The sequence below is a fragment of the Daktulosphaira vitifoliae genome, unplaced genomic scaffold (assembly GCF_025091365.1).
Source record: "Daktulosphaira vitifoliae isolate Bord-2020 unplaced genomic scaffold, ASM2509136v1 Scaffold_2, whole genome shotgun sequence".
Taxonomy (NCBI): Eukaryota; Metazoa; Arthropoda; class Insecta; order Hemiptera; family Phylloxeridae; genus Daktulosphaira; species Daktulosphaira vitifoliae.
In genome coordinates this window covers 11770657-11787904 of record NW_026099573.1, presented here as the reverse complement: position 1 = coordinate 11787904, position 17248 = coordinate 11770657, and the positions used below count along the sequence as shown (strand labels likewise).

Here is a 17248-nt window from a genome sequence, read left to right as displayed (position 1 = left end):
AAAAAAAAAAAAAAAACCAATACCTTCTCAGCTTCGAATTGAAGCTAAAAGTAAAGTGTAACTCTTTGTTATAACATTTTATCAATTAAAGTTCTAGTAATAATTAATAATTTTTTTATAGAAAATGGTTATGAGAACTTCAAAAATACTTTAAAAATATCAATAAAAAAATTAAAAATTAATTCATAAATTTTTAACTTTATTGAAATATTATATTAAAACAGTCTTAAAAATAAATTTAGGTGTACACAATGATTAAATAATGTAGGTAAAACTTAAACCATTGTATAATATACAACAATTGGATGGTCAATGATATGTCTGAGAAATAAGTACTGTGATGGTGTCACGTTACCACTATTGTAAAAAATTATTATAATAAAATAAAGACGGTGCATCCGTTTCTAGAAACTGATGAATTGTCCATTCATATTTATTGCAAAGTTGGCAAACGTCTGAATTACTATTTTAACCCAAAATTCCTGGCCTTTTGGTGGTCAGTCGATTCCAGTACTCTGTGTCATTCATTAGTCTCAGTACCTCAGTTGTCACTGTCCAGCTTGCTGCATAAAGTCAATTCTTTGTTTTTCCTTTTTCGCCTACCTACTCTCGTCATCGACATTTCAGAGTACTCGTGTCATGCACTTCGTACTTCATTATCCTCTCCTAATAACTAAAGTACTTGTGTCTTGCACTTTGTCTGCACGTCGTACTTTTTTTTACTCCTTTCCTGGTACGCCCAGTATTTGTGTCTAGCACTTTGTCTGCACCTCATACCTAGGTGTTACCTTTATTCCCTTCCTATAACAACGGCCATTCGACACCTACAGCTAAACTGGAGTGTCAGCCTAGCACGGTGACGACTGTATTCACGTCGTGGGTATTCACGTGTACGTGAATACCCAGGCAGCAGACTCAACATCATCTTCGTACACATTACATACTACACCTACTCTACTACTCTACTTTCATTTGTTTTTTGTTTAGGGCTTTGTTTTGTGTTACGACAGTATCAACAAATATCAATATTTCATTTATTGAATAGATAAATCAGTTTAGGAACACAACATCAATAACATTACACACCAGCTCATTTAATAGAAAACCGAAATTATGAAAATTGAAAAAGTAATATAATATAACATACAGCGTAGTAATTGCCGAATGAGATTACAAATTTTTTACTTAAGTCTGTCAAATTAAAGAATTGGACTACAGTTAGAAACTATAACAGATAATGATTTCTGTATAAAGCGCGTTAAACGTTACTAATATCCATGGAAAACAAATCGCGTATTGTTACCAGTAAATAACATAATAAATGTTTACTTCTGTACTTTACAAAATATGGACTAACATTTGATACCATAGGAAAATTGTAAAAAAAATCAAAATTTAACAAATATTAAAATGCTGTGTAAATGTTACTACTGAATCAAAATAAGAGTTTTTGGTATCAACATTTTTCTTTAAAAGTTATCTATAAAATAGTTATCTTCAAATCTTAAAAAAAAATTTAATAAAAATATTTTTTGTAATTGCAAAAAATAATATAAAATATATTTTAAATATAGTTTTATATTGTAAAAATTGATTAAAAAAATTTTTAATTTTATAGAGCTATATAAGTTGTCAGTTAGATCTGTTCCATCCTAATATATATATATTAAAACTAATTAAGTGTACAAAAAGCATTATCTCACAAATACTGTACAACTAATATCAATTTGCTGTTAAAATATTATAGGTAAAACAAATCTGAGGGATATATTTGGAATCAATGACATAAAATTTACCAGAATAAAATAAAAACTAACTCAAACAAATCATGATCAAAATTTATCGAGCTTTATTAATAAATTTACAAACAATTAATTTTAAATGAGCACAAAACAATATATTATATTTGATGTAAAACATTAAAGACTTTTTTTTACTTCCATAAATAATAATGCATTATTGAGAAACTCAATAGAAGAAAATAAACTTTTTTATTAACTGTTGATTTACTTAATTAAGGCAATAATAATTTAATCAATTGGTTTATAAAAATAAATGTTTACATTGTTAAAAAAATATATTTAATTTATGTTCATAATATTATGTTTATTGTTTGGCTTAATTAAAAAATCTGTTTTAAAATATTATAAAAATAGGATAAATAATATTTAAGAAAACATTTATTTTTCTTTTATTGATTTTTAAATCATTGATATTCATTTGATATTAGAATTTTTTGTTAAAGATTATCATGAATTGTCACACAAAATCTTTTTTACAGGTATTTATAATGAAGCATGATATACAGTTCATAGATACAGCTATACAAAGTGACAGATTAAATATACTTCACATAATATTTTCAAAAATACAAAATAAAATATAATTTTCTTTTTTCAAAAATGTATAGTACTATGTACTATTAATAACAATAAAAAATAATTGTATCCCCTTATTTAACCCTTGAACTATTTTTGAGTATACATTTTTAAGTATTTATTTGTAAGGAAAGAATAAATTTTTTTTATTTTAACATATAAAAATCAATGCATTTATTTGCATTTAAAACATTAAATGTAAGGCATATATCAATCTAAATCTTGTATAAATAAATAAACATTTACTTTTTAAAAAACACATACAACTTTTCTTTAGCTATTATTGGAGAGAAACTGTTGAAATTTTCACCTGTAATGACTTATTACAGAAACAAACAACTTTATTTCAGTACAGATTATCATATTTGTATTCTTAGACAAAGTCAATCATTCATAAAATCTCACTTTATATATCTTCATCTATATTATTTTCTTCCTATTCTATAACTATATCTACTATATTCTATGGATAATGAATTTTCAAAAAAAAGCTTATCAGCCTTATATATTACTACACAAAAAACTAGATTCCATCAAAAAATATATTTATTTTTCATAAAGATAAAAAAATAAAGTAAGTTTAGACTTAATTAACAAATTGTTTGATTGTAAAATTAAAATGAAATAACCAATTACTTAATGGATTTAACAATGGTAATGATGAATATATACTTTCTCTAACAGCAACCTCAATTTTCTTTCGGAGATATTTTGCTGTTAATGAAAGAAGATATCAACAGATATTATCAAGAGAAGTTTTGTGGTCAATCAGCAGAACAAATAAATTTTCTACATGTAATTACTGCACTATTCGCCGTGATCACAGTAACCGTACGTCAAGTAATTGGACTCATTAGTACCATGGTGCCATTTTTAACATTGTTAACCCAACTAACACAGTTTATTTTAAATCGAAGTCTTAACATTGCCAACACTTTGAATGTACGAGATATAGGCTCGAAATCAATATTATTCATTATACAAATGATTCTACTACTTGTGGCTCTATGGGTACTTGTCTCAATTAATATGCCAATATTGCGCTTAGAAGTCTCAGTCCTCACATGGGTTGCTAGCATATTGAGTTTACCATTTACCTCCGTATAATATTAATACTGTATTAATTGTTCAAGACATTTTAAATACATTTGTTGTTAGATTATTAATAGATATTTCTGATAAAACATTGTTATGAAGAATTCTTTTATCTTATTTCTTGAATAACCTATGATTAGTCCAATTTCCTTAACGTTCAAATTAGCTCAATAAAAATTTAAATCATATAACTTTTAATTTAAACCAAAGATGCGTCCTTTTTTTCGTTATTTGATAGGACAATTAATAATTGATAAGGATCAAAATACTTTAAATAAAATGTTTATTAATTGAAAATGTAATTTCAAACAAAAATCCCATTTTTTAAACAAGTCATACAATTGTATATTGAATATATCTTTAAGGCGTCTGGGTACCGATCTTTTTTCAGGGGTCGAATATAGGTAATTTTGCAGTTTTTACATGTTACGCAGTGTCGTGTGAGAAATAAATGATTATTAATGTGAGTGTCCATTATTGGGAGTATTTTCGTCGTGTTATAGTCGATAACAAAACCGGTTGTATACCTGCCTTACTTATTGATGCAATACGATTATATTGATAACGACACGCGTTTATTTTATGTAGTATAAAAACTATAGTTTAGCACCAGCCTCATTGTAAATACTAATAGTCATGATTTCACAAATTTTAATTGATTATAAAAATAATTAAACTATTTATTTTTGACGAGTAAGAAAAACTAAATATTTTTAGAAAACAAGTTAAATCATATGAGATCCACATCAATTATTTTGAAGTTATAAAACTATAAAAAAACTAATTTTAATTATAAGAATTTAATTTACAAAACTACTTTATTTACACACTAAAATATTTAAGTTTTATAAGCCATAATGGGAAGTCCTTTGTCATTCACTTCTCCATTTTCAATAGCAAGCCTAGTTTCTTCTTTCCCCTCTAACTCTATCGAATCCCATGCAGTTTTTTCAGTTTGCTTGGCAATTTAATCATGATATATTTGATACGTTTTATTACTCATACAAGGCATATTTAGTACAACAGAAAACTGTTCTAAATTTGTAAGCCCCTGGCCAGTATTCAAAGTAGCAGTAAGAACTGCAGTATTTATACTAAAAGAATCATTTAATTTGAGATCCTCTGAATAAATTATTTCTTTTTTTTTTTGCAAAAATTACATTCAAAGTGAAATCCTGAAAAAAACCCCTTTGAACTTCAGTTTTAAATACAAGATTTGAAAAATTACAGGCAAATAACTCGTGTTTAATTGATTTCAAACTATTAAAAAATTATTCAATATTTATTATTCTACGACTTTATTAATATTAATTATACCTAAATTAGTTAAATATGTGCATTAATTTCATTGTAAAATAATACTATAAAAAATAATTAATTTTACGCCAATTTTAATTTTAGAATTCAAAACTATTGTAAATATAAAAGTAAAATTTTTTTGGTTAATTTAATAATTCAAATATCAATAACAGATTCGTGAGTTAATTATTCAAAGAACTTAATAAAACAACCTACTCAGGGCCATTTCTAAGATTTTTGCGCAAGAAATCCAAATAATTTTTTGAATAAACGTGAAATAACCATAATCACAAGAGTACAATCAAGAGTACGTCAGAATGATGTATACTTCATTGCCTATGGTAATGTCCAAAAAATCAAATAGCGAAACACATCAATTTAAAATCATATTATTCTCGAATGTCTTATTTTCCAACAAGTCAGATTACATTCATACATTAGAACAAGCTCACTCAAATACACCCTAGCCCACAGACAAGAAACCAAAATTATTATTTTCTTCAAATCACAAAGATGATTTTTCACACAGATTATTTTAAATAATTGACTCGATTATTTAAAATATAATTAGACAATAGTAATAGAAAATATTAACTATATACATAATGTAACATTTTCTTTTACTATGTAATAACATTTACATAATTTAAATAATTATCACACTAAAGAACATGTTTTGAAGCCTATAAATAAATTAAAAAAAAAATTTTTTTAAGTTCTTTTGATCATCTAACATTTTGATAAAATAACATGGGAGATTATAACTTATGAAAACTTTTTAAGTTTTAATGCCCTTTAAAGTTTTTAAGGAGTTATTTGCCTCTAAGCCACCAGGTAAATACGATCCTGATTGTTACCCTTGATAAGTTCCAAGAAACTAAGTTTTAATTTTATAAAAGTCAAATAAAATTTGCTAGACGTTATTTAAAAAAATAATTCATATAAAACACTAATTTGAGAAATATCAAATTTATAACATTTAATAATTACAATTCTCCAGTATAATAATAAAATTTTAATCATAAATAAAACTTAATAAATAGGTTGCAAGTAAAAACAGCACAATAATCAAAATAATAAAAATTAAAAATTATCTAGATAAATACAAACAAATTATACAGAAGTAACTAAGTACTAAAATTAAAAAACTTACAAGGAACATAAAAATATGTGCAATAATATTATGTAATAATGAAATCTTAGTACACATGATCGTACTAAAAACTAAAATATACAGTTTGATATGGAATGATTTAAATTAAAAATTAAAATAAATTATGATTTTTTTATATATACTAAATAGATTGTTTTTAAATCCTTTAAACATATATGTTCATAATATTACCATATATTTGTATACATATTCATGTTAAACATACTATAAGAGTAGATAAATAGTTTTAAATATATATTTTTTTGATCAAGTATACAGTAATTATGATATTATTTATCAAGACACATAATAATTTTTCACAATAATAATAATAACATGTATATATATTAGTGTGTGTTCTAAAATTTAGAAACACAATTTTGATAATTATTTCCTATAACTGAGTATTGATAAAATAAACACAAAAAAATAAAATATTGTAGTCAATAATTTAAAAAAATAAAAGTGCAATATACTTTTTAGTCTTCATTTAATGCGTCATTAAGTAGATTTTGCTCTTCTGGATCAGAATTTCTAAAAAATAAAAATAGGAAATAATATAAAATTATATGCATGTTGAAAAAATAAATAATTTTTTTTTTTTAATATTTACTTAATTAGTTGCAACTGTTTTCTCTCTTTAATACTCATATTTAACTCTTTTTTACCCAAAGAATCTGATAACCATAAAATTGAAGCCAAAAGTATTGCAACTATAATAAAAATATATTATTTAAAAAGTGAAAAATGTATTCATACTTATATCATCTACTAACTACAAGAACATGAATCAAAATATTAATAACTTTACAAAATACATATTTAAAAAGATTTTATGTAAAGTTATTGGTAATTTTATTCATGTTCTTGTAGCAAACAATTGATTTTGTCAAAACTTACCACTCAATAACAGACAGAAAAATAATTCAACCAAAAAGTAACCATCTGCATCAACTATAATACCAGTTAGTAAAGCTACTGTACCAAGTCCCAGATTTTCAACAGATTGAGCTCTTAAAATATAAAAATTCTTTAGTAAAAATATTCTTACAATTTATTAAAACATTTTTCGTTTTTATAAAAAAAAAATAGGTTATTTAATTTTCAAAAATCAGATAAAATGTAATTCTTTATACAATCATAATATTATTATAAAAAAAATGTAAACAATCTAATGTAAAAGTCTTAAAATAATAATAATGGCTTATACTTCTAATGTGTTAAACAATAAATTTTCATGGAAGAATCCACATTTTAATAAGATTATACAGAGTGATCAGTTTATCATTAATCATACTATACTCTGAAAATAGTTATTACTCACTAAGGAATTTTTTTTTTGTTACTTTAGGTAGCATATTGTATTTTTAATAGTAATGTTACAATAAAACATTTAGCTACCAGTATTTTTAATTCCTTGGATGTTGTATATACATTTTAACTCCAAAAATAAAAACTTTAAAGTTTTATAACTGATAAACAAATTAAATATATAAAAAATTCTAATGCTACAAGATAAAATTAATAAATCTTTATTAAAAAAAAATTAATTATGTTTTTATATGAAAAAATTAAGTTAACACCCTATAAAGTATAAAGAATGAACTTATTACAGTATTACATAGCCATTAATTAAAAAATATAATGCAACTAAAAGTAAAAAAAAAAATTAAAAATTCTTTATATTTTAGTTGTTTGAACTATTGATTGAATTATGATAAACGGATAACACTGTATAAGACCTATCATTCAGTGTCAGTCTATGTTGCATAACATAGACTAATATTTGATATTGTAATTATAAAAATTCATATTCTAACAAACATGAAAAACTTATGAAACAAATACCACAGAATCAATATAAATTTTGATATAAAAATTTTTCTTCAATTAAATTTTAGAGATTGGTTATCTTGAAATTTCCTAAACAATTTTAAAGATCTGACAATTTCCAAAAAATTATATTTGTATACAAAAATATTTTTTATTTCCTTGTGAAGTTATATAATATATTAGTATATCACAGCTAAATTAATGATTGCCACAAATTAAAGTTTTTTGAATTCCCCGACTTTTCTAATCAATGTAAACAAAAATCCATACTTGGCTTGATGGACATTGGCATATATTATTTAAGTGAAGGGAATGGTTTTATTAATCCCTCTATTATTTTTATTTTTTGTGGGAATTTTGAACTCTAAAACACCTTTTTATTTACTCCTACTAGTCTAGAGGTATAAAAATAGATTTATGAAATGATTTGCATGCATAAACCCCTACCTAAATGTTTTAAATATAATATACATCACATATCTATTACATATAGATTATACATAAAAAAATGTATACGTAAAATGTATATGTAGTAGACGTTTTAATTCTAAAACTCTCCCTTACATAGTTTAAGTATATGATAGGTATAATCAATTTTTTAAATTTCCAGATTTAATCATAAAAGTCTTTGACATTTCTATTTATTTCTATTAAAAACCTATTTTTAAGACATATTTGTTTTAGGACATAAGCCACAGATAAATGACTACATGGTAATTATTGCTAGAGTATATTCAGATTTTTTTTGATTTTGTAAAAAATTGAAAGAATGTAGTTACATGATATTATTATTATCATAGCAATATTATCACTATACTATACTAGAGACATTTTAAACACTATAATATATAATCTTCAAAATGTAATCTTTATATGTATTTTTATTATAGAGTAGTTCTACTCCGATACCTCCTGTGAGAATACCCATTAATTCAATATGTATATAATAAATAGGTTTAGTTATATATTATAAAATTTAACCATCAATTATATATTATTAATAACTTATTATGTACTTACATGCCATAAGCTGTTCCCATTTGACGTTCAGGCACTACCATAGCGATTAATGGCCATAATGCACTAGCTAGCATAGAGTATGAAGTACCCATTGTTAACTAAAATAAATTGTATTATAAAATTTAAATAGGAACTCTTCTGGATAACTTTTACTTTAAAATATATATATATATATTACCATTGCAATATAGGGGTTAACATAAGTTAAAGTTAACAACAAATGTGCAACTAATGTTCCAAAGATTGATATAAATACCCAAAATAAATTTCGTCCAGTTTTGTCTATAATAATACCAAATAACGGTGCAAGAAATGCACCTGAACTATATATGATTCCATTAATAATATTAGCTTCCCCGGAACTGAAGTGATACTTCTTTTCAAAAAATACCCTACAAAAATAATTAAATATTTAGATTTATTTTATCTAATTAAATAAAATAATGTACAGCATATAGTAAGCACAAATTCAAAATTGATAAATTCTCTGATTATTCCATAATTAAAAGTAAGATTTAAAATTCTATGCTTTGCTTAATGGTTGTGATATAATTTATGCAGGGGCGTATGATTTCATCAAAACTTATTTGCATAGAAGAAACTAAGGAAACTAAAGAGAGCTATACTACAAAAATGTTGAAAATTAACAATCTAAATATATGAAAGGGTATGTGAGGCGCTCAGAGCTAGAGCGAACTATTTTATACATTTTTTTCATTTTTGATAAAATTATTGCAATCATTCTAATCTACTGCTATCTAGTAATGCATGTATCAAAATAATTTGTTTTTTTTTAATTTTATTAGATAATGCCAAAAAACAATTTAGATCAAGCCTTATAAAAATTAATTCTATAATGCTAGAGTGGACCATCCTTGATTTTTTTTTTTTAACAGCTGTTTAATTAGTGAATTATTTTAAAGGATAACTACTATTCATAAGTGTAAAAGTATATGTCTTAGTTTTTTCAATTAAAATTTTAATTTGTTGTTCAAACTACAAAATTTTGTTTTTCTCAGCTGTTATATTTAAAAGGATAGTCCGATCTGGCTCTGAGCTCCTCATATATCAACATTATCTTAATCTTCGAACTTTTCCATGTTTTTCAGGTTTTCTAGACTAAGGACACAATGAAATAATATAAATAGGAATTTTAATATTAATAACAGTATAAAAATATAAAAGTTAAAGCCAAAAGTAATTTAAAATTAAAAATGTAACTACTATAGTTTCGACATTAGGCTAACTATGAAAAAAATAAAATATTCACTAAAAAATTATTTTTATTTATAATTTTGAATAAAAATTATTGTATCTAAGTATTTAATTTAAAATATTAATTTTAATGACACTATATTTTAAAGTATTATTATGACAATACATTTTGATAAACATATACTATTACAATATTACTAATTAATGATATTACAAACCCTGATATCTAAAATTAAACTAAATTTTCAATTTTTCATCAAATCTAGAGAGAACCAAACTATCTAAATAATTTATCAAATACCAATTTGATAATTTTTCATCAAAACATTATTTTATCATTCTTCAACAAATTCTACATGTTGTTTGATTATACTAGTTTGACTTACTAAACAAGCCCAACACCTTTAGTTTAGTTTGTTTAGATTTGAAAATCAAACAGTTAATAACATTACAACCCACAATAAAAAATAAAAAAAATGAAGTAAGTTCTACGAAGTGAAACTAAATTTTGTCAAATTATGTTAACATGAAAAAATAAAGCAAACATAAATATTTTAAATTATAAATAAAGTCAAAGAACTTAATAAAANAAAATAAAGCAAACATAAATATTTTAAATTATAAATAAAGTAGTTATGATTTAAATCTTACTTTCCAAGAGCGACAAATGGGAATATAGATGTATAATAACAAACAATAATAAATGTTACAAGCCAAAATGATTTATTAAAATTCTTCACATCTGTTATCTTTACTACTTCCTCAGCAGAAGGCAACTTTCTGTGTAACAATCTTTCAGCTCTCTTATCTTGCCAAGCCAAAATTAATGAGCTCATTAGAGAAATAACACAAGTTAAACTGGCTGTTTTAAAAGAAAATTAGTGATCAGAAATTTAGTAAAAAATATATAAATATCATATTATATCTAATAAAATTACTTTATTTTAAAATAATCAACAGAATTATATGAATCTAAACATTTAAAGCAAAAAATATATTGCAAAAATAATTTTGGTTATAATATGAGACGTTGTACAGCTGGTAAAAAAGATGATGGCTGATTTATCACCTTTTTTAATTTTTACTTTTTCATATTTTACATAATTTTAAAATTATAATTATTGTATTCAAAATTATAAAATGTGAAAGTTGAAATAAAAAAAGGAGATTACTAATTACTGTACATCACCTCACATTAGAACTTTTTTATTTATTACAATATATAAAAAATATTACCATAGCATAAACTTTGAAAAATATTTAGTTAAATTTATAGGATATTCAAAATCAAAGTAAAGTTACAGCATTAAAATATAATAGTACATGATAAATACAGAATAAAAAACAAACTTAATCTTAAGCAAAAATCTGATAGCAATTTCATCTGGGTCAATAAAGTTTGCTAGGCTAAAATTGATAATAAAATAATAATAATAATATTATCGTTTAATCAGAAAATCTGAAATCAATAATAAATAGTTTTAAAAATAATTGAAAAATTATTTTATAATTATAATTATTTTCAATTATAAAATCAAAATATTAAAGAAAGTTTTTTTAAATTTAATACAACTTAACATTTTTGACAATAATATTTTTTTTTAATAATACATTTTTTGTTTCATTCATTTTTGAGGGGGGGGGGGCAAATACTACTTTTACCAATCTGTATTTTAACTAGTGACAACAGATTCCCCTCCTTCTTTTCTATGCTTAAGATTTATTGACATATTTTTTATTATAATGATTAAAATTAAAAATAGTAACTTAAAATACATGACTTAATATGTAAATCACCTGCAAATAAAACAAATGCCATTGACTTATTATCAGGAAAATTAAACACAGTTTTGATATATTGATATAATGGTTCCATCACCAAAAAGTTAACAGTTGATCCTACTCTTGCAAAGCTTAATTGAAATCCAAACACCATATTAAGTTCTTTACCTTTAAACCATAAAACTGCATAACTATTTTGAGCAACTGCTAATGATTCACCTCCTATTCTAAAATTAAACAGTGTATTAATTAAGTTTAAGAGCACTTACATGACTACTTTTAATGCACTAACAATGAATTTCAATAAGCTACATTATTTCGCATAGGATGAAGTAAAGTAGTACACGTGTGTTATTTGTACAGTTTTCTATGCTATTATTAATTAATTAATAATAAAAAATAATAAAAATATTTCAAATAACTAACTGTTTATCTCATATATACAAATTTATACAATGTATTGGGAATCTTCCAATAGGCTAATACACTGATTTAATATAAAGCTATATAAAAACAAATTTTTAGAATAAAAAAGGGTTTTTAATGATCTTTAAGTTCATACTACAATTATAATTTATAAAGACTAAAAATTGAATTTATACAGAATGGTTCATAATGTTTTGACGAATCTAACAATATTCTACTGAATATTTTGCGTTACTTTTATTTTTTTTAATTATCATTTATACTTTAAACTATAAAAATATCATCAAAAATGTATATATTTTTAATTTAATAAAAAAAATTTTTAACTTAAAAAAATGTAAAAAAAAAATCAAGATTGCTATTTTTTATAGTAGATTTTAAGAAAAATTATTTCTATGTTTATTTTACAATATAAAACGTTGTAACATACATTGAGAAAATAAATGAACAAATATAAGTCTTTCCAGTTAACTTTGGGATTATAAATATGTAACTTTTTCTTATCAAAATTTGATAGTACTATACTTAATGTTTTTAATTATGGCAGTTATTTGCGCGCAGAATAGAAATCGTTTGGACAAATTTTTTTTTCATTTTATAATACATATCATAAGCTTTCATTTGATATATGTTTAAAGGACTCAGTATCTCCGGAACATTTTCAAAAGTTATGTTTAAAAAATTGACTATTTGTGAAAAAGCCGCTATTTTGAATCCCCCTCTTTGGGCAAGTTAAAGTTCAAATTTAAAAAAAAATTTTATTAAATGAAAAGTTTCTATATAAAAAAATATAATTTTTATTTGTTAATATTTCAATAAGTTATGGTAGTTTTAAGAACAAAAAACATCACGATAGAAGCTGATTTTTTTTGCAAATATTACATTTTTGTTTAATTTAGGTGGCAATTTACACATAGATGATAAGGCGTCAGAACAAATTTTTTTTTTCATTTTATAGTACATGACATAACCTTTAATTTTATATAAATTTAAAGGACGCAGTATTTCCGGAATATTTTCAAAAATTAAGTTGAAAAAGTTATTTTTTGTAATGAAGTTACTACTTTAAATCCCCCCCAGTGAGCAGGTTAAGTGTTAGATTTTCAAAAAAATGATATCAAATGAAAGGTAAATATCTAAGGTTTTAATATAAAAGAAAATAATGTTTATTTGTTGATTTTTGAAAAATGTATAGAAGTTTTAAGTAAAAAAAATGAAAAAAATAACAAAATTTACCGATTTTAAAAATTTTAATTTTTTTTGGAGATTTCCCCCATTTGCGGGAAACAAAAGAAAATTTTTGAATTTTTAAGGGTAATGTTTTCAACTAGATACGATTTTAAATCTTTTAACGTATTGTTAAAAGAAATCGGTTCAGTGAGAGCTGAGAAAAAGTGGCAACAAACACAAAAAAAACACATCATGGTAAAATTAAAACCATCTCAGCTTCGTATCGAAGCTAAAAAAATTAACTTATTAGCATAACTTTTAGCTCAAATTGCAAGTTTGAAATTGACATTAAATAGAAAATTTTATGAAGAATTAAAAAAAAAATTGTATTGTTAAGATTAATACGCAAATTTTATATTTACTATTTACAGTATATTTATCAGAAAAGCTCAATATTTTTTTGCAATTTTATCGTAATAGAACCCTTAAATAGAAATCATAGTAAGCATTTCTAAGTAACGTTTGGTATTTATAAAGATTCTACAATTGAAATATACAAAACTAAATTAATTTTAATGATTTACTTTAATTAAAAAAAAAAAGTTGTCATTTTAAATCCCCCCTATGGGTAGTTCAAGAGTCAGATTTATAAAAAAAATATACCAAATGATAGGTAAAGACATCATGCATCTATATAAAAAAATATATATATATATATGTGGCCATTATTGATAAAGTTATAGCAGTTAACAAAGTTATAAGTTTTATACACTAGACTTTTATGGGAAAGAGGGAATTTTTACAATTTTTGGGGGTAATATCTTCAACTAGATATGAATTGTAATCATTTGACGTATCGTTGAAAAAAGAAGGTCAAGTTAGAACTGAGAAAATAAATAATAGTCACAAAAAAATACCTTCTCACCTTTTCATCGAAGCTAAAATCTAAAATATAGTAAAATAATTTTCATATGAATAAAAAATTTCTTCTCACGAGGGGAAACTATAGTATATATAAAAGTGTAGCTTTAAACTACATAGAAAATTTTTCATTTAAAAGTTTTTTTATATTGACAAGTTATCTAATAAATACAAGGATAAGGCATTGGCTATTAGTGTTGAATAACTTAGGGATCTAGTAAAGTTAAGTACAATAAGCTATACTTTAGTTATTAGCATTAAAATAATATTTTTCTTAAATTTTAAGATATTAAACATTTTATTAGTATAAAATAATAATAATTGAATTAAACAATATATTGTACTACCCAAATATCAGACGTCCTAGAAGCATAATCCACAATCTATTGAAATATGCACCACTTGCAAAAACTACTTGCCCAATGACAACCAACAATGCATAAATAATGGTTCCTAAACGTAATCCAAAAACTCTACAAATTCATAAATCATACAATTGATGAATTAATTTATATTATTATTTAGTAATTTTAGTTGAATTCATTTATTTTAATGAATATTTGTCTTAAACTACAATAGTATACAAAATGTATATATACAGATTTAAATGTAGAATTATGAAATTTTAAAAATTTATAAAAAAATTTACTAAATATATTAACCTGTCAATAAGAAAACCACCCACAAAGCATAGAATAACATTTGGCCAGGAATACCAAGTATATAAATAGACAAATTGAGAAGTAGTTAAATTTAAATCCTTTAAAAAGTTGTCTTGTAATGCTCCGGGGTTATCATAACAGAAATAAGAACCTAGAAAATATAAGATTAAAATTAATGATAAGCTATAATTTTAATAACGAATTGTAAGTTAATCCCACCAAATCCAATTAAACACATAAAAATCAATGCTAAAATTCGTTGGAAAATATGCATTGGATGCTTCCAAGTTAATATTTCTTCATTTTCATAGCTATTAATGGATCCAGATGTTCCAGGAGCATGGTCAACCATATTAGAATTTTTGACTAATAACAATTTACAAAATATCAATATTCAAATCTAGTATGTTAAGTACTTAAATTAATAAGCCAGCAGATTCTTTAGGCAGTTTTTATTCTATTTTCTGTAGATTAGGGCAATATGATATTTGTAGTCATATTTTCTATCTTTAAAATCTATAAAACATAAAATTAAAAAATTTTAAATTTATAATATAAAATTCTAAATATTGAATTAAAAAAATTGTAGTAAATATATTTCTTAGATATTAAAATTTAAAGAGCGACAATAAGTTTAAATGTTTCTAGCTTTATTCTTATGATATAAAGCACTGTTTTATATTGAAAATCAAATGCTACAGCCATTTTTTTTTTATTGAAATACTCTATGACAAAAAAAGGTTTTTTTTCAAAATTTAAATGTGTCATCTAACCAATCTATCCATTGAAAAGTTATTATCATTAAAAAAAATGATTATAATACATAAATTTTAGCACTAGTTTGAGTTCATTTTTACTCCTTTTAAACTATGGAGATATTATATCATTACCAATTTTATAAAATACAAACTAAAGTTATTATTGTATATGATAATTACAAACATGAGAACTACATTGATATTTTTGTACAATTATCACAGTTGTTTTATAAGGTTTCACGATACATAACAATTTTTTTTACAGGTATGTTCTGTAAAAATACATTTTAATTTCAAGCAATAGATTTGTTTTCCAAAAAAAAAAATAAACAACATAAATAATTTTGATTTATTATATAAGGAATTTCAGAAACATTTATATATTAAAATACTTCAACAAGTTTAAACCAATATTTTAAAAATTAATTTAATTCTAATTAAATTTAGTTATAGACTTACTTTAGTATCATTTTGTCCATTAATAAAATTTTAACAAATATTGAAAAATGTCTTTCATTAAAAATATTTTTTAATAGCCATTTTAATAAACATTACTCTTAAAAAACTAAGAATATTTTATAGTTTTATGCTAATAACCGAACCATATGGTGAAAAATAATAAAGATAAAAAAATTTTCAAGATGATTGTGAACCAGTTCTATACACAAAATACCAATGTTAGCTACTCTTTGTATTACAATAAAGAGAGTCTTTTGTTAGTAGTTCATACGAACACGCCAAGTAATGAATTATAATAAAGCAGAATTGAACATTGTGCAGAAGCGATTACAAATATAAATAATATAAAGGAAAAAAAAATTCTTATCAATCGACCAGTTATCATAATTTCTGATAATAGCATAATATAAAATCATAAATAATAAAAAATTATTATCTGAAATAATAATAATGATTAATCTCTAGTCTCTAGCTATACACTATCTCTAGCTATATACTAAAATCCTAGCCCCTCAAATAAGGTCGACCTGGAAGAGATTTTCCGTTTTAAAATTTCGCTTGTCTTCTTCTATTTCTTTAACTTTATCTCAAGTACTTGCGGTCGGCCACCCTTATCCTAAACTTCCACATGACACAATCTCCCACATCATTTACGCTGACATAAGCTGTCCTCATATCACAGACAGTAATATCCCTCCATCTTTATTTTGATCTTCTTCTACGTCTTCTTCCTTCAACATTCATTTTCATAACTGTTCTTACAGCCTCTCTCCTCATAACATAACCAAACCATCTAAGTCTATTTCCTCTCATCTTATCTACGATTGACGCTACACTTAATAATAAATAATAAATTCTTTATTATCAATATTTAACACTATTTTAAATGTAACAGCTGCTACAAAATACAATACATTATAGCCTATGAAAAATGTAGACAACAGATTTTTATAAATTACTTACCGATATGTTGAACAACACTGTTCTACTTGTGATTCAAAGAAATATATGCATCAACATCCTGTTATAAAAATATATAATAGAAATATGTTAGATAAATTTATTTACAAGAGTAGA

At 23.5% G+C, this 17248-nt stretch overlaps 1 protein-coding gene across 1 annotated transcript; it reads right to left on the bottom strand.

Annotated features, from left to right (window-relative positions):
- Positions 1 to 5736: 5736 nt before the first annotated feature.
- On the bottom strand, positions 5737 to 16518 carry LOC126898929 (major facilitator superfamily domain-containing protein 1). The gene is made up of 11 exons (XM_050673340.1): positions 16172 to 16518; positions 15174 to 15470; positions 14955 to 15105; positions 14640 to 14765; positions 11791 to 12002; positions 10645 to 10855; positions 8957 to 9170; positions 8779 to 8876; positions 6826 to 6938; positions 6539 to 6638; positions 5737 to 6459 (listed from the first exon to the last, which is right to left on the bottom strand). Exons 2-11 carry the CDS (start codon positions 15304 to 15306, stop codon positions 6405 to 6407), a joined length of 1413 nt encoding a protein of 470 aa, XP_050529297.1. The 5' UTR covers positions 15307 to 15470; positions 16172 to 16518; the 3' UTR covers positions 5737 to 6404.
- Positions 16519 to 17248: the final 730 nt, after the last annotated feature.

Excerpts from the sequence above, each read along its gene's own strand:
- LOC126898929 (XM_050673340.1), bottom strand. The coding sequence starts at position 15,306 with ATGGTTGACCATGCTCCTGGAACATCTGGATCCATTAATAGCTATGAA. Across the intron at positions 14,766-14,954 it reads GGTGGTTTTCTTATTGACAG|AGTTTTTGGATTACGTTTAG; the intron begins GTTAATATATTT and ends ATGAATTTGTAG. Across the intron at positions 6,460-6,538 it reads AAACAGTTGCAACTAATTAA|AAATTCTGATCCAGAAGAGC; the intron begins GTAAATATTAAA and ends TTTATTTTTTAG.